A 21,393-nucleotide genomic window follows, 5' to 3' on the forward strand; every position below is an offset into this window, starting at 1 on the left:
CGCCAATAGGTAAAACAACCTACAGCATCTCTGCACCATTCAAACAGAAAAACATTGCTTCAAATATACTGTATCGTTCATAGTTTGTAATTCAACTCTGATCTGTATAGAAAAACAGATTATTGACGATGAGATCAATTTTTTCCAGTGTGATGGACCATTTTTGACATTGGATCAATTCCAAACAAAAATGAAAACAAAAACAACCTGAAAGAAGAATTTCAACAGTTAAAGAGCTAAAAACAAGTACACACTTATGAATATGAAGTTACTAGAACCTCTTGGCAATGATATAAAATTGTAAGTCGGCAGAACAAATTTGAGAGAAATATTCTTTTTCCATTGTTTGTTTTTATTTTAGAAATCTCTTAGACAAATATTAATTCAACTTGATGTTGAGTGGACATTTTCATAAGTTCTAATCTACTATACCAAAAGGTGTTTAAGTTTTATAGTTAAATTTATCTATCAACTGAAAATGATATTTGAATTCATTTTTTCATCCTATTTAGTCTATGAAGACATTAATAAATTAAACTCAAGTCCAAGACAGCAAGAGGAAAACGGCAGTCAGAACTCACATCATTTAGTGTCTATCAAAAACTCACTAGCTGTAAACTCTAGCCACTGATAAACTCCTTTTGATTACTTCTAAAGTCAATGAGAGCTTTCATACTCAGATTCTGACATAATTACCGAAGAATAATCATATTAAATAATTATTGAAAAAAATACTGAATTCAATTTATTCGAATTTTTCATTCAAACCGGCTTCAAAAAATCTTCAGTTAGACTTATTAGTTTCAGGACTGAGTGAAAAATAACAAAGAGGACAAAAACTAGTATATTTTTTAGTGAAATCTTTTATTATCAGGGTCAAAAAATCCATTGTGGTTGCAGACCCAATCAGACACTCGCTCGTATCCACCAATAAAAAAATATGCTCCGATTTCGTTTAAACCGCGTCAAAAGCCAACGAAGGAAAAACCAAGATATGTAAAAAATCTGCAAAACTTAACAATTTAACAATTTCTCGAAAATTTTACAAAATCAAATGGCGCAATTTTTAAATCAAAGGTTAACCACAAAATGAAGGAGAAATTTAGCTCATAATATTTTTATATTTAACCTATGAAACAACAATAAACGAGATTGAAAAGCAAGACAACAATAATATCAACAAAAACAAGCAAAACGCAAAACTCACGTGCATTTTTAAAAATATGTCCACCAAAAAGAATTAGATGTTTTCTCCAGCAACTCGTAAAGTTCTCCTACGCCACATCCCTAATCGATGATATCAATCGTCACTCAGACTGTAAATCTGCTTCAAAAAATATCCTAATAAAAATCCTAAATTTTTGCAGAAGTTTTTACTAAAACAACTATTATCAAAGTAATCAATACCATTAACTGAAGAAGATAAACATACTGTAGGCAACGCTAGAATATAAAAACAAGTAAAATCAAAATCAGTGAAATCATTAGACGCCAAAAGATAAACCAACCTAAAGCATCCCTGCACCATTCAAACAGAAAAACATCGCATTTTTATACTGAATCCTTCGTATTTTTTAACTCAACTTTGATCTGTATACAAAAACAGATTAAAGACATTGATATCATTTTTTTTTTCAATTCGATGAATCATTTCGGACACTGGATCAATTCCAAACAAAAGTGAATACCATAAACAACCTCAAGGAAAAATTTCAACAATTGAAGTGCTAAGCAGAAGTACACACAGATGACAATGAAGTAACTAGAACCTTTTGGTAATGAGATACATTTGTAAGTCAGCAGATCCAATTGGAGAGAAATATTGTTTTTCCACTATCTGTTATTTTTCTTGAAATCCCTTAGTCAAATTTTAATTCAACTTGATGTTGAGTGGACACATTCATAAGCTCCAATCTTCTATATCAAAACGTGTTTAAGTTTTATATCTATATAAATCTACCAACTGAAAATGATATTTGAATTCAGATTTTTATCATTTTTAGTCCATGAAGACATTAAGTGCAAGACAGCAAGAGAAAAACTGCAGTCAGAACGCACATCATTTAGTGTCTATCAAAAACTCACTAGCTTAAACTCTAGACACTGATAAGCTCCTTCTGTTTATTTCTAAAGTCATTGAGAGCTTTCATACTCAGTTTCTGACAAAGTTACAGACGAATATACATTTTAAGTCAATATTAAAAAAAGACATACTGAATTCTATTAATACGAGTTTTCCATTGAAAACGGCTTCATAAAATCTTCAGTTAGACTTATTAGTTTCAGGACTTAGTGAAAAACAACAAAGACAAAAATTAGTAAATTTTTGTAGTAAAAACTTTTATTTTCAGGGTCAATAAATCCATTGTGGTTGCAGACCTAATCGGACAATGCTCTGTTTTCGTTTATATCGCGCCAGGAACTAACGAGGGAATAACCAAGATATGTAAAAAAGCTGCAAAATTTAGAAACGAAAAATAGGCTCTTAAAGTTGAAGAAAATTCTTTTCAAAAGACATTTCTTTTTAAAGCCCATTTCTTTTTAAAACCACTTTAAAAACCCAGAGTCAATTATTACACTTGTCGCTAGATTGAGGACACTGTAAATTGTGTGCGGAAAGCAGTGTTATTGCCGAGTATACATGCTCGAGCAAGTGTTGTTTTTGTCCTGAAATACTGAAAAAAAACCTATTTACTCAGTCAGTAGAAGTAAACTGCCAAAGTAATCGTGTATCAAGATTGACTTATCACTCTTTGGCAACGAGAGTGTTGAAATTTTAAAATTTAAAAATACAACTGCTCAGCTACTGTTAGTTTGTTTCTAAACATTGTACCTCTAGAATGAGCATTGAGCTACAATTGGTAGAACGATGCTTATTAAAACTGTTGAATGAGCATCAATTTAAAGTTTTCATTCACTGTGAAGTTAGGAACTTCAAATCTCTGAATACCAACTCCGTTTGAATTTCAGAATTTAGCGAGTTGTTTAGTTTCATAATTTTCAAATGCTCTTACGATTTTTGAATTCGCCTCCTTGCAAAAGTTTTTCTTTACAAATATTTGAAGACAATTCTAGTCCACTCAAGGAACTTTTTGTTATTAAAGTGAGACCATATCATGATTCTATGCACAAATTATTCAACCATGTGTACTAATCTTTTTCTGCATGCCTTTTTAATCTGCAGTTAGTTGGCCGAAGCTTTTTTATGCGATTAGTTATCAATTAGCTTTTCATATATTTCTGTCAATTGGGCAATTTGATTAATAAAAATGGCGTAAAAATGTGAAAAGTGCGAGTTTTTAAACCCGTAGAATCACCTGTTTGCCAATTATCGTGTATGAAAAAGTAGGGACTTTAGTTCTAAGACTTAACTTTGTAAAGACCCTATTTTCAAATAGGCAAGTTTTGAAATAGTTATTAGCCAGTAATCAACATTTAGTATTGTGGAACAAAAACTTTATCATGGAATTTTTAAATACTCATTTGCTGTCTTTGTGATCTACAACCGCTATGCTTTGAATTAGCGAAGAACTTGAGTTTTCGAATAGTTTACCTTTTCTCCAATTCTAGGAAAAAGGAAATAAAGCACCTCTAAATAATCTGAAAAGGCAGGCAGTCTGTTGTTTTCCGTGTCAATTTTGTTGTTAGTTGCCAAATTTCAGTTGGCAATTAATTACTGAGAAAAATTTCTTGTTATTACTAATCAATTGTTAAGTGAAAGTTTTAACTTGAACGGATATTCCCAAAATGTTAGTAAAAATAACGATTTTTGACGCCTTGGTCGCTTTATCCGTCTCTGGTTCGTACAAATTAAACTTTTCAATTTTTGCTGTCAAAGCCATCACTGAATTCATTTATTTCATGCAGTGGAATCCTGCATTGAATTTTCAATTAGACCAGACCGTCCTAGGCCCAAATGACCTCTGATTGGAGGGTTCTTAATCATAATGAACTCTGTTGAGACTGTGTTTGGGCCATTGTACATATGTTTGGGTGCTGGGACTATGTAATTTGAACAATTTAGAAGTATATGAGTGTACGTACTTAGCAAACACCATGAGCATGGCTTCATTCCCACGTCTGTTCATGGCTTTCCACGTCTTCTGCAGAGTAAACCTCTCCCCGTGTGTCAGAGGGATGCGAGAGTCTATGGGCTGCAGGGCTATGGGCACCTCCCCTGGCGCTGGTCCAGATGGTGGAGGTGGCTCTTCTACAAATGAGTTACTTCAACACGTATTTTAAACTTGGTAAGATTTTCACATAGATCGAAGTTGTATTGACTTACCATGTCATGATAACAAAAATGTATATAATTTCAATGTAAAAGAAATTCAATATACAATTCTAATCACAAATAAAGTGTTATGGTAATCGTATAATGACTTGTTGAGATGCTCAAATTATCCTGCTACTCATTTCACCCTAATATTTTTTGTGCCCCACCCCCCCCCCCCCCTCCTCGTACCCCCCAGTTACAAAGCAGCATTACATAGTCAATCATTATGTAAAAAGAAAGCTCGCGCGTCTGGGGGTGCAAAAAAGATGAGGGGGGCACCAACGGAAAAGATCCACTTTTTTCTATAACTGGTTTCCATTCGATGGTTTGGGGCTTCCTTTAAAAAAGAACATTGACTTCTTGCTTGACAATTCGAAACTTCATCATTACAACAGATGGAACAGATTGGATGAAATTGTCCATTCCGGTTCAAGGTTTCTTTTGAAATCTTTGTGGATATAAGAGGATAATTTTCTCAGAATTGCGTCGAAGGTGCGCAAATTATGCATTAAAAGTGCTGAATGCGTTGAAAGTTTAGTTGTGCATAAAAAAATTGTTTCAAAATTTGTAAATGCATTTCTTATAAACGATTGACAAATCTGTCACCACTTTTCTTACAGAAATCCAACATTTAGAGAAAAGTAAAATCAAGACTTTCAACATATTTCAAAAAATAATTTCCAAACGCCCAAACTTAAAAAATTGTTCAGCAATTTTTCATCAGAAATTCGAAGCTTTTCAAAAGTTGAAATTCATTACTTGCAGCGCTTTTCTCACCAAAATTTAGCACAATTCTAACACAAATTCAACGCTTTTTTGAGCCCTTTAAAACCACAAACTGAATTTTGAGTTAGTTGAAATTCAACAAATCATGTTTCCATACAACAATAACAACCAAAACTGTGCTTAGTCTCTTCGACAGGCCGTACTAGTAACAATTCTTTAAAAGACAAGGCGAATCGAAAACTTGCGATCGCACATAAGGTTTCGACCCCGCTCATCCACAATTTTGGCTTGTTTGTCTACCAAATGAGGAACATAGAAAAACCCAAAAATTCAAGTATTTTAATAAAAGTTGGTGTTTGAACGAAAAGAAAGTCTCCAAAGCAAATAACTGTGGTGGAGTTAAAAATAGTGTATTAGATTGATGAGATGTGCAAAAATTAAGAAAGCGAGTGAAGACGAACAGCAAAATCAAACAACAGCCAAAACAAAAATTAATTACATCAAAAACTTCATGTCCCTTTTAAAAAACAAAACTTAATAACAAAGTCAAAATACCGTCAGATAAAACTGATATAAAACAAAATAACTTGTAATTCACCAGAAAAGATAAGGGAGTAGTCAATAAAAAGGCTTGGTAACAATTCGACAAAAAAGAACAAAAACAGTAAAGTTGAAAAATTCGCTTATTTTTTTTAAAACAATTAATTTCGAAATAATGAAAACCATTAGAAATCAAACAAAATAACCCATAGGTGTACGGTTACCAATGCTTCCATAGAAGGAATTAAGAGCTGCCGGTATTCATTTTTTTACGCGGTTACAAAAAGAACATAAAGACAAAAAACAAAAAATCAAATAAAACTTGGCAGAAAACGCTTTCGAAACCGTAAAGCCACACTATGGCCATCAAAATGTGTTCAATTGCACTTTCTGCAACCACCCATAATTTATTATGTGGCCTCTCATTAATGAAGCACTGTAACGAGTAGACAAAAATGGAAAACAAAATGCAATAATAAGTAACACTTATTTTATTTCGAAAAATTTTTCCAAAGACATGAACGCCATTAATTACAACATAAAAAAATTAATTAGGTTCGTATATTCTTCCAAAAAAAGAGAATTGAAATTATCAAAAGTCTGTCTTTTATCTACAGTAAGAACGTTAAACATGACAAAAATCAAAAATTAATTTACTTTTTTTTCGTGTCGAAGCCAGTAAAGTCAATGAATTCTCTAAAAACATTAAATTGTGTGACACTAATCCCTTTTTGAAACTTTCTTTGAAAAATATTGTCATTGTTGGCCTGTAATTAACGAGACTAGATAACAACCAGGCAATAAAAGGAACAAAATTGCAAAGTTAAAAAGTGTTTTTTTTTTTAATTTGGAAAACAATTGTTTTCAGAGTCATGAAAAATATCAGCTATCTACTAATATCAGAATATCGTCTCATCTATTCTTCCATGAAGAGGCAATGAAACCGGGTCATTTTCCAGTAAAATTTCAAACGACAAAAAAGACAAAAAAACGTCAGTTAAAGGCATTTTAAAAAAGTCAATTAATTTCTTCGAGGAAGTAGTGTCGAAGCCGTTAAAATCATAATCTTTATCTTCAAGCTTTTTAAAAATTTAAATTGTGCTTTATTTTGAAAGCCAATAATGTGATATATGAACTGTCAACAACTTGATAGTGTGAAAAAACTAGAAAACGTGAAAAATGGTCAAATACCTAAAAAATAGGAAAATTTGAAATCTAGTTGTATCAAAGCCAGTAGCCATAACTTAAGGCGTAAAACCGCCATAAAGATTGAATTTGATTTCAATATAAAGATGAAGCATTCTTTCATTGCTGACAATAAGCTACAAGCTGACCAAAGAAAGAGAAAAATAGAGGCAAAAGTTCAATAAGTCATTATTTATTTGAAAATCAAACACTTTAAAAAGTCAAAACGACCATAAGCTTTCAAGTAATCAACTACATACAATAATGTGGAGCTAACTATGAACCCAATCGGAACTATCGTTAGTGAGCTTTTTTTGAATTGTAACGTTATTTAATTATTGTAGAAGAGATCAAATTTTTTTTATAAAAAAGGCCGACTGTTCACAATCTGAATTATTTCTGGATTGTATCGGTCCAAGATTGGTCCAAAACTAACCCTGCTAATGCTGTTTGTTCTTTAAGAACACTTAATTATTCGAATTTTATAGATATTGATTTTTTGTGAGTTAAAAAATCAAAAATATATGCTGCGATTTTGATAATCAACGAATAAATTTAGCAAAAAAAAGGCGAAGTTTTAATTACAGAGCACTCTCAACGGAACTTGAAGTAAAAAAGCCCCATTTTGAGTCTAAAAAAATTGTGTTAGTGGTGTTTGGGTCTGTACTTCCTGTAAATTTAATCAAAATGGACTAAAGAAACTTATTTCGTGCTGTTTTTGAAGAAAAAGTCCTAATTTTGAAATATTTAGCCAGAATTTTAGACAAAAAAAAAATAATAAAAATAGCCTACAACATTCTTTTAATTTTTTTTGTTTTTACAATTAAAAATCGACAAAACTTTCAAAAAATTAACAAATTGCAGCAAAATTGGCAAAGTTTCGTTCAAAAATTCCGGAAAAAGTGAATAAAATCTCGCCGGAATTCACACTATTTTCCCAAAATTTAAACCTCGATAACTCCCTGTAAAAAACGAAAGTTAAGAAAATCTTTTTAATTCCTTATTGTACGCTGGATGAGCTTTCTAATGATACCAGTCTCAACTCTCTACGATGAATATATCGATCGGTCGAAATTGACTGAACAAAAAAAAACCCGTTTGAGTATATAGTTCCTTCCCCCTCAAGAGGGGTCGGAACAATTAATTGCTCGTTTGTTATCCAATTTTACACAATTGATCGACATAAATATCCCGATACAAATCATATATTCCGTTGCAAAACACCGAACAGTAGATTTTGTTATTCTTTGTCCATTTATTATAAACACTTTTGTGAAAAACAAATTAGGCACAATTTTTGTAATTGTTGAGTTTTTTCAAAATTAAGTTAAATATTTAAATTTTTCACGACATAGCAAACGGTAAATCGTTTAAAAACTTATTGGAAAATTGTACTTTTTTCTGATTACTTTTTGGATTTCCTTTGATGTGACATGTTTTGACTAGTCGAGAACAGCAACATTTCAACACGCAATTTTAATTTAAATCAACTCTTCGTCCTTTCTCATTCGTCTTGCTAATTTTTCTCTACTTCAAGATTTTGTTCAATTGAAACCACTCTGTTTGCGAATGATAACAGCTTAGTTCATTACGTGGCCAAAGTTGAATCTCTCGACTGTATATCCGAATTTGACATTCACTTTCTTGACCCTTGTATAAAGAGTAGAGATGTAAACGTGTGCGGAAGTTAGATACACCAAGCAAAATTACTTCAAATGTGCTCCAAAAATAGATAATTAAATTTTCCCCGTTTTTAACGATGCTGCTTTTTGGACTTAATGTAAAAACTTGGGACAATATATTGTAACTAATTTAGCCACGCCATAATCCACTGTATCCATTCTATAAAAAACTCATTTCTTTCGCTCATGGTTACAGGATCTAATTACCTTAATGACAAAAGCGTCTAATTGGTCATTAATTTCAAAAATGTTTCAACACAAATTTTTTATTAAGAAAACAATTTGCGTAATTTGTGTTGTAATCACCCCGAGCACTTCACAAGAAAATTTAAGTCTTTGATTTCGGTCGCCAGTAATTACTAACAAATTTCAGGCAAATAAGTGTTAGGATAAAAGTCAAGTTCAAAATGGTAGAATTGGGTTAAGCTAATCCGTGAAAACTAGTTACAAATTGTAAGTCTTTAAAATAAAATTAAGTAACTTATTTCAGCGTTTTACGTAATTTCTATATTGAAGTACATAAAAATTGTCAAATTTCACTTTTTTGGCATCATTGATTGTCTTCATTTTCATTGTTTAAATGCATGACTTTTAGTTTATATAAAAATTTTAAGCATTTTTAAACCAATTCACCAATATCGAGGCAGTATTTTGTAAGGTTAGATTTTTGATACATTGAACATTTTTTTTGAGCTCTGTGCAGTATCTACAACAGGATCTGCTATGTATCTAAATCTTAGAACTTTCTCAAGTTTACCTACTCATGTGTCTCATTGTGTTGCATACTAAATGCTTATATAGAGCTGTTTGAGTTCTGTGGTTCAATCTTACCTTTGACATTTTTGTGTTGATTATTGTTAACCCGTTCTTGATTGGCATATTTTTTGCGCCAGTTGATGAGAAAAATATTTCAAATGTTAATTCTATTTAAGCTTTGTCTCTTAAGTTCGAGTGTCTGAGATAAAGTTGAAAAATGCACAAATGTTTACAATATAAAAACAAATATGCTTAGACAAAAAGCTTTTGGCTGCAGGTTATGTTTCGCTGAAAAAGTTGACAAAGTATTCCAACAATTTTTCACTATTTCGAGCAAACTTTATGATGTTCAGAACGATCTACTGCAATATCCAGGCAGTCCCCGTTTGAAAGTGATTATGCTCAAACCAAACCTCGACCCGGGTGGACGAAGGGCGTGCCTATGACCCCTTCGTGCGTTCACGTTCATCTAGTTCTGGGCTTACTTGATTTGGTTTTGGTCTGGAACCTCAACTTGGGCTTTTCTCCCAATAGATTTATTTATTAGTATTCCAATTTGATTGGTTATATAGTTTTTGATGTCATCGCAGCCCATCCAATTGTGTTGGGCATTGTATATATCTCGAATCCTATCAAACGTTTTTCAAGTTCATTTTCTACAAGTAATTAATCCAATGCAATTTTGATTTTTTTTTGGACTATGATTGTTTTATTTAATGTTTCAACGCTCTTAATTACCTTCTACTTGTTTAAATTCATTCTAGGCATATGGTTGCTGATATTTCGAGTTTAACGTGCAGAGGGTCATCAGCAAGTAACTTTGAATATAAAATTAAATTATTTATTTATTTTTCCTGACCCTTAACGAAACAAACATACCTTTCTTTTTCTTTTTGAAGGGCATTTTGCTGCCTAGTGACTGGGTTCCACCAAATTGAACTAAACAGCGACGAGTCGAATGAACCGAGGTGGGGCTAATTAGTTTGTAAATGGGCGTTCACCAGAGAACAATTGCAACTGTAGTCTGTGAAAAGGGAGAGACTAATTAGAGGCACCTTCTCTGTTCATGGTAATAATGAGCAGCATTGTTTCGGGAATGGTAATAGATCGCTCCTTTTTAATGACGTTCTTGACTCAAAACGTTGTTGTTATTCGTGGATATACTTGTAGCGGATTTGTTCATGCTATCACATCAGGTGTGAAGAGAAGCTGAAAAAAAGAACACTAGGTCAAACAAACAAGCAACAAACAAACACACAAACAAACTAATAAACAAGAAGACTTAATTCAGATAACGAATGGCTAGAAAAGTTTGAAGTAGCTACAGGTTGATTTATTATTGGTAAATTTTGTGAAAAATAACCGAACCTTGCCGACATTTGTTATTTTTACGATGAAAAATACGTTGAGAAAAAACAAACAATCAAAAGGAAGTAGGCTATGCAAAAGAGTTAATTGCGTTTTACTTACAAAAAGGGCACGTATGGTATAAATTTTAAACCAAGTCGGTAGCTGCCAAAAAATCATGAATTAAAGCCATGGTAAGAATTCAACTAGGGCTAAACACTCTGAAGTGTAAACTGGCATGATAATAGCAAATTTAATTAATCGAATTTGCGATAAATCAACAAAACTCAATTTTTTCTTTCAATTAGATTGGAGTTTACCAATTAAGATTTGTCCCATCAAAATACTAGCATTATGGTAGCTTAGATACCTGTGAACATAGGTAAACTCCTTGAGGCACCTTAAAAAAGTAATAATTTTATGGTGTAGTTTTGGTTTTAGACTCTGAGAACGAATATTTAAAAAGTAACATGAGCATCGAATTTGAAAATTTCATATTCTCAAAAAATAATACATTATTTTATAGAGCCAACATCTTAGTACGAGAAATAATAAAAATTCAACGAAATACCCTTCTAGCAAGCATTTCAGATTTCATATTTGTTTGTGTTCTGGAAAGAATGGCGAAACGATCATCAATTTCGACTTTATAAAATAGCTTTTTGAAATATAGTTTAAAATTTGTTTCCTGAAAAATCGACGTTTAGAATATTAAAATTATTGACAGACTGAGTAATTGAATTCAAATTTCTTCTGAATTATTTTATTTGAAAATCACATAAGCTGTCAACCACGGGCAGAAGACATTAAATTAGAGCAAAACGGAGCTAAAACATGTCAGAACAAAATTTAAGAATTAAAATTATCTCTTTTGAAAAAAAATGTTGTTTCTTATGGTCAGTCAGGTAATCTCCATAAGTACAAAAAAACCGAGATCACAAAAAATGCCATTTTAAAAAATGATGGTCATCAGGGAAAATATAGTGATAATCAGGTAAATCGCCAAAACGAACTACGAACAGGAGAACTAGTATTAAGTAATGTCCTCAACTTCTTCAAAACAATTGTTTTCAGAGTAGAAAAATCATCAGAATCAAAAAAAGTGAGTGGTTCACGCAGCTGAAGCTAAGCACCAATGTAATTAACCTGTTACTTTTTAATAACAGTTGGGACAGTTTTGGATTTTGAAAAGGGGATAACAATAAGGTTATCAGTCAAAGCGCGGCAATTCAACATAATTTGAAAATCTGATTTCTCCTTTAGCTCAGAAATTGCCCTTCGGGCCCTGAAGCTACTGTTTTTGTCACTTGTGCTGTCTCAGATTGATCACTTGTTCTGCTACGTGATATGACACCTCAAATTCAAAATGACCTCAAAAATTTTCCAGAATTAATCAGAGTTCTTCAAAAAAAGACTGCGCCCAAAATTAAATAATATTGGTAAACAATTATAGCTAGCTGAATACATGCGGCTGCGACTAACAATTCAAATTTTTTGCTGTGTTGATAATTGGCAGAAAGATGAGAAATATTTAATTAGGGCATAAAAGTTGATCCAAATGTCAAATAACTGCAGCTGATTTTTTCTCAAATCTCAGTGAAATCCAAAAAATTTGAAATGTTCATAACCATTTATTGTGGCATAGTGTTCAGTCAAATGAATTTTGCATGCAGACAAAGTGCAGGATAACATTTAACTAAATATTTAACTAAACTAACCATTTGTAAACAGATCTCAAATGATTCATTCATTGTTTATCGAGACTTAAACAAAGATTTGGTTTAATGGGAAAATATGTCTCAAACTTTTTCTCAAAAACGCACTGTTTTTGTACCCTCGAAGAAACTGCTAGATGTCGCAAATGAGTTCCTATTGTCGTAAAGTTCTTTTTTATTCACGTTTTTTTCCAAAAAAAAATTTTTTCAAAAACAATTTTTCTTCCAAAAAAGAAATTCTTTTTTTTTTCGTCACATTCTAGACTCAAAAAGCTTCAAATTAGTAACACATTTGATATTTTTCCAAAAAAGAAATTTCTGTTTATTCACTTTCTAGACGCAGAAAGCTTCAAATTAATACCACATATGCTCGCCTGGGATACCCTAAAAAAGTCAAAAATTGTCTGAACAAAAAAGGTGGTGCTAGCTTAAAGTTCTACCATTTTTTTCAAAAAATGTGGGAACAAAAAGTTTTTACTTTGATATTTTTGACGACTTGACGAATATTGTGAAACTCTGCTGCTCATGTCCTGTTTCTTAGTCGAAAATTAGGCAGACATTTCCACTATAATTACGAAGAAAAACGTTTTCTCCCACTGATATTATATTGGATGAACTTCATGTTGATTTCTGAAAAAACATCGAGAGAGTGTAAGCAATAGCCAATTTATTACTCAATAATCAATGACACCCATTACGTAAAAATCAACTGTGAAATCCGAACAAATTTTAAGTGTTATTTTGAAAAAAATTTTTGCATGATCGAAACATAACGAAATGTTTGAAAAAATTTCTGGGACGTTGTGATCACACAATTGCTTTTCTTAATTTTAGTTATGTAACACTCGTCATTAGCTTATCAATTTTGTTCATATATTCATGAGTATATGTAAATAGTGTTGAAAACTATTCATATGCTTAAAGGTTCAATGACAGGGGATGGGGTCCCAAAATAACGGAAATATTTTCTTATTGACTCTGGAAGTTTTTGGACCCTTACTAGTTACAAAAAATGACGGACATAAAACGTTTTTTGGGCATTTTTTCATATTGTTTTTTGCGTTTTTTAGCTTTTGCTTGTTCTACAATACACAAAACAGTTGTGTTTGATTATGCCCTTTTTTCTAATGTGCTTATTTAAAAAAATCGTATCATGTATCATGTAAAAAACAGAAAAAATTGATGAGCTAACATATTTCAAAAGTAGGACATTAAAAATTTGAAAATCCGAAAATTTTCCCGCAGTTATTGTTTAATTTTCTCTTTTGTGCAATACACCAAGGTTAATCAAGTTTGAGGAAGAGAAATGCGAAAGGGCATGACATTTATTGGGTATTATTTATTCTATGTGAGATTAAACTGATGCAAATGTGGACTTTGTCTGCAGCATACTAAGGATTATCATAAATTTATTTTCTCGAACAGCTTTTTTATATAATGAATGTCAATTAGGTGAAGACATGGTTTGGTTTTGTGGCCTCTGTTCTCTGTTCAAACTAACACATTCATCACAAAACAGAGCCAAAAGCTTGCAAGTGATGGTTTACGTCTGTGACCTCAACCTGGTTGGTGTTGGAAATCCGCTATTTGCCAGCACGCTGGCAAATAGCTGATTTCCAGCACCAACCAAGTTGAGATCACAAACGTAAACCATCACTTTCCAGATCATCCCAGACCAAAAAAGACCTCACATCGGACAAAATAGAACTCACAGTGCTCTCGAATCAGGTGCGTTTTGAAGTAATTCATGAGCTCCATCTAATTTGACTTCACTCCGCTCAACATGGCCTCTGATCAGACTCAAATACGCACAAAAGCAAATCTCATCATAATCAACTGTGCTAATAAGTGTTACCGGTCAAATCCAGTTACGCTAAAGTTATCTGATCAGACTCAAGTGCGATCAAAACCAACTCTGAGCAGACCCATATCCTCATGAAGTCGAAACGGAAACCCAAAAGTGAAACCCTAGATATATATATATATATATATATATATATATATATATATATATATGTATATGTATATATATATGTATATGTATATGTATAAGTATATGTATATGTATATGTATATGTATATGTATATGTATATGTATATGTATATGTATATGTATGTGTATATGTATATATGTATATATATATATATATATATATATATATATATATAAGTGTATGTATATAAGTGTAAATGAAAACTCTAAATATTTGCTTGAAAAGAACAATCTTTCTTTGCTGTTGCAGTCTTATCGCACAAGATTCCAATTTGAGTGTTATCTTTGAATCAATTTGCTGTTTAATTTATTAAATTTTTTCTATTGTTATCACACGGCAATGGAGATGGAGGCCACATCATCAACGTCAACACCCATAGCTCCAGAGGTTGTCGTGAGTACTATTCAAGACACAGAAGTAAGTGTATTGAAAAAAGAAATCGAGCTCTTGAAAGCAAAAAAACATACAGGACAAAGAAATTAGGGAATTAAAGGCAAAGCAAAAAAATATTAATGATCGTCTAAGAGCACAAGAGAGAGACACGCGCAAGAATTCGTTGCTAATCGTTAATCTGCCCTTCGATGCTCGACAAGTTTGTAATGTATTGCACGAAATTTTGAAAGTTTTTGAGAAATTCTTGTGGGTCGAAATTACTGAGGACAGTATCAAAGCGTGTCACATTATTCCCAATTCTGGAAACGAGTTTCATTTGCCAATAGTAATTTGCAAATTTAATTGTTTTGCCGACAAACAAAGCGTCTATGAAAAAAAGAAAACGACTCAGAAAAACAAAAAACAGGATAAACAACAAGTTCATCTATCTAAACGAGCACCTTCCAGAATATGAAGCTCAGATCAAAAGTGAAGCAAACAAACGAAACATGATCACTGCAACACACAATTGTGCCCTCTCGGTTTTAGTTGAAAATTGTAGCGAAAAAGCAAAATTCGTTAAAATTAACGAGATAGAAGACGTGGACTCAATCAATGCTATAAAACGAAAAAAACAGTTCGAATTTTTTTCTATCGACCACGCTATCAACTCTCCTGCAAACAAACGACTTCATATTCAAAAGGAATAGAAAAAATGACATCTCACGAACTCAGTAACTGTAAAAACATGCTAAAACGTAACTCAATTATTTTTGTTTGGTTTCCTTCATGTGTATATGAGCACAACTCAAGATTTAGGGTAGAAACTTTTCGCCAGCCATAGGTGCGTAACTTTTTGATCAAATTTTTAAAACTGTTTTTTGCTCGTTTTTTAAGCTTTTTTTAAATCTTCATAAAGTCAGCTTATATATGTATAACAGGACCTCAAAATCAACTAAAAGACTAAAATTGTTTCAGGACTCTGCTTGTGATTTCCGCAGGCGGCGGCCTGTCGGTTGTGATTTACGCAACCATGCAGACAGGGCGCAGGAGAGCAACGAAACAGAATCTTTTGATTTGTTGTTGGTGATTTCCGCAAGCAACAAATAAAAAAACAATTAAGCATTGTTATATCAAAATAGTTGTTAGTTTTATGCAAGAAGAAAAAAATCAGACTGCAACGGCAGGGAATTGATAACGAAAAGTGTTTCTACGTCAACAATGACAAATAAAAGAATCTGTCATCCAAGACAGTTCCAATTTGTTCTTCAAAGCATTCGATCCGTATCTAAGAGCCTAGACGAGTTGGAAGTTTACATTAATAGCATGTCTCAGAAACCCGAAGTAGTTTGCCTTACTGAGTTTTGGTTAAATCCTACCTACAACAAAATTTGTTTTTCTTTGAATGGATATCGAACAATTATATCCAGCAATCGTAAAAAAAGAGGTGGAGGTGTTGCATTCTTCTTAAAAAATAACATAAATGGTCAGATAGTTAAAAAATTAGAAACGAATTCCGTTCAACTACTAACAGTCGCCATCAAAACCCTTAAAGAACAAATCTGGTTCTCATGTATTTACATGCCCACAAAGTGCACTAATGAAGCCAATTTTTTGACGGTTGAAAGATATCTCGACAGCCTAATGATTGATCCAGAAACAAAACACGTACTTTGTGGGGATTTTAATGTTAATTTTTTAATAAACAGCAAAAAAGCCGAAAGTTTAAAAAACCTTTCAACCGGAAACAATCTCAGAATATCAAACAATAATGAGCCAACGAGGGTATCAAATGGCAGAGGTACGCTCATTGGCGCAATTTTTTCTAACTTTTTGATAGAAACAAAAGTTACATCAACCTGTATAACAGATCATCACACGGTAGAAGGTTCCTTTGACATCGATGGCAGTCCAGAAAAGTATCCTAAGGCTCTAAAAAGCCGCAATTGGCATAACTTAGATAATCTAATTATAAGAGAAAAACTCGAAAACGATCTCAGATATCAATTTGAGGTTCACAAAAGCAGTTTAGAACTCTTACCAATAGACAACGCCTTCCAAAAATTTCACGAAATGCTCACTGAAGCATTAAACAATCACCTCCCTGAAAAAAATTGTAAACGAAAAACCAACAAAAATTGGATTGACAATGAGGTTAAAAACTTAGCGACAAAAAAGCGTAGTCTTAAGAAACTGGCAGATGCAACTGGAAGTCCACAAATTAACGAAAAATTTCAAAAAACTTGTAAAAACCTTAAATCGCTCATCAGACCTAAAAAACAAACTTTTTATCAAAATCTACTTAAAACCGATTCGGTAAAAAACAGAAAAACTTTTTTCAGCTATATAGTTCTTTAACCGGCAACTCAGAGTCCTCTGAAATTTTTTGCTCACAAAAAAAGTAGAAGAAATTAACGATTTTTTCTCAAACATTGGGAAAAAATTAAATGAAGAATTTTTAACAAGAAGTGCCCTTACAATAGAAAACGAGAGTCAAAGTATGTTTCTAAAATCGATATCTGAAAATGACGTAAAGTACGCTATCACCAACTTTAAAATCAAATTTAGACTTGGTTGCTATAATTTGAACTCTTTTTTCATTAAAAAAGTTTCTGACTGTTTAACAGCTCCTTTACAACTAATGTTTAACAGATGAAAAGAACTTGGACAATACCCAGAGAATTTGAAAATTGCAAAAGTTATACCGTTCCTCAAAAATGGAAATAAAGATGACCCATCTAATTTCAGGCCAATTTCATTGCTACCAATTATAGGGAAGGTCTTTGAGCGGATTATATTTGATCGAATTCAAAACTACCTAAACGTTTTTGGAATTCTCTCAAATTCATAATTTGGCTTCAGGCACGGGAAGAGCACAGTTGATGCCATTGCAACCTTAATAGAGGAAATAAGATCAAATCTCCACAACAACAGCAAGAAAACCAAATGCAGCTTCATGGACTTAAAGAAAGCTTTTGATACTGTCGATCACAACATTCTACTGCAAAAATGTTATAGATATGGTCTATGTGGTTCAATATACAACATTTTGAAATCATATTTGTCCAATCGAATGCAATATACCGTAACTGGAGAACAAAAAATCCAAACTGAAGCTCAAAGAACTAATCGTGCCACAGGGTTCAATTCTCGGCCCTCTTTTGTTTATTATCTACATGAATGACTTTAGTTTGTCCCAGAAAAAAATCAAATGTTATTTTATACACCGATGACTCTGTTGTGAAGAGCATAAGTTCTGCATCGAAAATTGACGATGATCACAACAAAGCACTAGATAACGTCAATGATTGGCTCATAAAAAATAGCTAACGCTGAACAAGGAAAAAAGAAAAAGCATGCTCTTTGTAAAGCAAAATAAAAAAAATGTCGTGTCAAGAACATTCATAAAAAAATAAAAATGAAGAAAAACAGAGTTTCAAATACCTGGGCATCACGATAGATAATGAACTACGTTTCTCAAAGCACTCAAAGCATGTGGTCACAAAACTTTTGTCGAATTGTTCTATCTTTTATAAACTGAGAAAAATTTTGAGAGAATCACAGTTGATAAAACATTTAGAACATACATACAACCAATAGAACAATATGGAGTCTTGATATACGGGTCAACAACAATCACAACAATTAGGGAAATAGACAAAGTTGTCAAATGTATCGTGCGGCTAATTTTTCATCGAAAAAAATTTGAAAGCACTTACGAGAAAGAAGAGTAAAACTTAGGATCTATTTAGCATCAGAGTTACATGCCTATGAGGTACTTAAACAAACACTAAAAGATATAAGGGGACAATGTAATATTTCACCAATTTCAAAGGTTTTCGCAATGCAAAACTGCCTTAAAAAAGCAAGCGGCTGATTAAAAACAAAATAACTCTAGGTAAATGTCTATTTCACAGTTTTTCAATAATTCTTAGGATAAGGCGGGTCTTAAGAATGCTTCTAGGTTACGATGATGAAATAATCGAAAAGATTGAAAACATGTCTAATACTGAAACAAAAAATTTCTGTCATCAACTTCTAGATAATTATATTTTGGGTAATGAGGACATAGTCAGACTGTTGTATGAGTTTTAATATCACTATTCAAAGGCGTTCCAAAACCAGAATAATGTTTTTACTTCTAGGTTTAGTGGTAACTTGAAAAACAATGCTTCCTCTTTTTTTCATTTTGAATCACTTTCATCCAGATAAACTGAATGAGACACTAGAGAACGGGCCATCGGCCCAATAATGCCCTCCCACAGTCAAACATGTGATTTTATTTGTACAGGTAATTTTGAAGCTACCTAATGACTGATGGAAACAATTTATTATCATTTTTATTATTTATGTATATATATATATATATATATATATATAAAAATAAATATAAGTATGTATATTCATAAGGTTCCAACCCCGCTCAACCACTATTGTGGTATAATTGTATACCAAATGAGGAACCGAAAAACCCAAAAATTCAAGTATTTTTCAAAAAATGGTGTATGAACGAAAAGATAGCCTCCAGAGCAAATAACTCAGTGGAGTAAATTTTGATGCATTAGAATGACGGGATATGCCAATATTAAGAAAGCGAGTCAAGACGAACAGCAAAATCAAACAACAACAGCAACAAAGAATAATTACATCAAAAACTTTAAGTCAGTTTTAAAAGTCAAAACTTAATAACAAAGTCGAAATAGCGTCAGATAAAACTGACACTAAACAAAATAACTCGCAGCTCACCAGAAAAGATATGGGTCCAAACCAATGAAAAAGGTAACATTCAGACAATGAAGAACAAAAATATTAAAGTTGACAAATTCGCTATTTTTTTGTGAAAAATTTAATTTCAAAGTAATGAAAGCCATTAGAGATCTACCAAAAAATCCCTTACGTTTACAATTACCAAAGCTTCTATAAAAGGGAATTAAAAACTGTCGATAATCTATTTTTTATGCGGTTAAAATAAGAAAACAAAGAGACAACAAAAAAATCAATTAAAACTTGCCATAAAACGCTTTCGAAGCCTTAAAGCCATATTTAGGCCCTCAAAAAATGTTCGATTGCAACTTCTTCGAACAACAAAACTGTATTATGTGACCTCTCATAAATGAAACTAGGTAACAAAGAGAAGAAAGACAAAAATGCCAAACTTGGTTATACTTGCTTTTTTTTCAAAAAAAAATTATTTCCAAAAACTTGAAAGCCATTAATTACAGAAAAAAATTTTACAGGTTCAATTTTTCTTCTAAAAGAACTCTTTGAGACCTGCAATTATCCAGAATATGTCTTACGTCTACAAAAAAACGTCAAAAATGGGAAAAATTGAAAATTAATTTATTTTTTTGTGAAAAACCCGTGTTGAAACCAGTAAAATCATAACGAATTCTTTAAAACCATAAAACTTCGTTACTCCAATCCCTTCGGACATCTTCGCTTGACAATAATAATGTCTTATTGGGCCTGTAAATAACGAAACAAATTAACAAACAGACATAAAAAGGAACAAAATTGCCAAGTGTTTTTCTCATTTTGGAATACAATTGTTTTCAAAGTCATGAAAGTCATCAGCTATATACTAATATCAGGATATTGGCCCGTCTATTTTTTTTATTAAAAGCCAATGAAACCGGGTCATTGTACAGAAAAAATCAAATGACTAAGAAAATAAAGCGACAGTTAGAGACAAAATTAAAAATTTCTTCGTGAAAGTAGTGTCGAAGCCGTTGAAACCATAATCTATATCTTTACGGATTTTAATATTATATTAATCTTATATATATATATATATATATATATATATATATATATATAAAATATATCTAATATTATGTTAATTATGTATAAGATATTAGTTTTTTGTTTTTTAATATTATCAATTGTGCCTTATTTTGAACGCCAACAATGTAATAAATATGATATATCAACGTGATAATGTAACAAAACTAGAAAACATGAAAAATGGGCAAATACCTAAATATTAAAGTGGTTGTGAAATCTAGTAGTATCAAAGCCAGAAAACAATAAGTTAAGGCGTAAAACGGACATAAAGATTGAATTCGATTTCAGTAGAAAAAGAAACATTCTTTCGTTGTTGACACTAAGCTAAAAGTTGAGCAAATTAATAGCAAAATGAATGCAAAAATCAATAAACCATGTTTTTTTTTTAAAAAAAATCGAATATTTTTAAAAGTCAAAACGACCATAAGTTTTCAAGTAATGAAACTGAAATATTAAATTGGAGCTGATTAAAAAGCCAATTGGACATATCACTTTTGGGATTTGATTTGAAATGTTCTGTTATTTAATTAATATAAAAAAGATCGAATTTTTTCATTAAAAAAGACTGACTGATTTCAATCTGAATTATATCTTTGGATTGTAACAATCCAAGATTGATCCAAAACTAGCCCAGCTAATGCTGTTTATCCATAAAGAACACTTAATTTTTCAAATGTCATAGATATTGATTCTTTGTTAGTTAAAGAATCAAAAAAAAATTGCTGCGTTTTTGATAATCAACGAGTAAAGTTAGCATAAAATGGCAAAGTTATATTTACAGAGAACTGTCAACGGAAATTCTAATAAAAATAGCCCCATTTTAAGTCAACAAAGATTTCTGTTTGTTTTGTATGTTTGTCTATTTCTTGCAAATTTAATCAAAGTGGTCGAAAGACATTTATTTTGTGCTGTTTGTGATGAAAAAGTCTGAATTTTGAAATAATTAGCCAGAATTTTTGACAAAAAAAATCAAATAAAAATTGCCCACAGTAATTTTTTTTGTCTTTAAACAAAAT

The 21,393-nt window shown here is 31.8% G+C and overlaps 1 protein-coding gene across 1 annotated transcript in view; it reads right to left on the reverse strand.

Moving 5' to 3' along the window:
• LOC142335308 (uncharacterized) overlaps positions 1–10,392 on the reverse strand; it is a 30,942-nt gene extending 20,550 nt beyond the window's left edge. The window contains exons 1-2 of the mRNA XM_075383754.1: positions 10,045–10,392; positions 4,045–4,210 (exon numbers count right to left, since the gene is read on the reverse strand). Coding sequence (XP_075239869.1) covers positions 4,045–4,210; positions 10,045–10,069 — 191 coding nt within the window. The 5' untranslated portion in view covers positions 10,070–10,392. The remainder of the gene's footprint in view (positions 1–4,044; positions 4,211–10,044) is intronic.
• Positions 10,393–21,393: the final 11,001 nt, after the last annotated feature.

This window comes from Convolutriloba macropyga, chromosome 2 (genome assembly GCF_964194025.1).
Source record: "Convolutriloba macropyga chromosome 2, txConMacr16.3, whole genome shotgun sequence".
Lineage (NCBI taxonomy): Eukaryota > Metazoa > Xenacoelomorpha > Acoela > Convolutidae > Convolutriloba > Convolutriloba macropyga.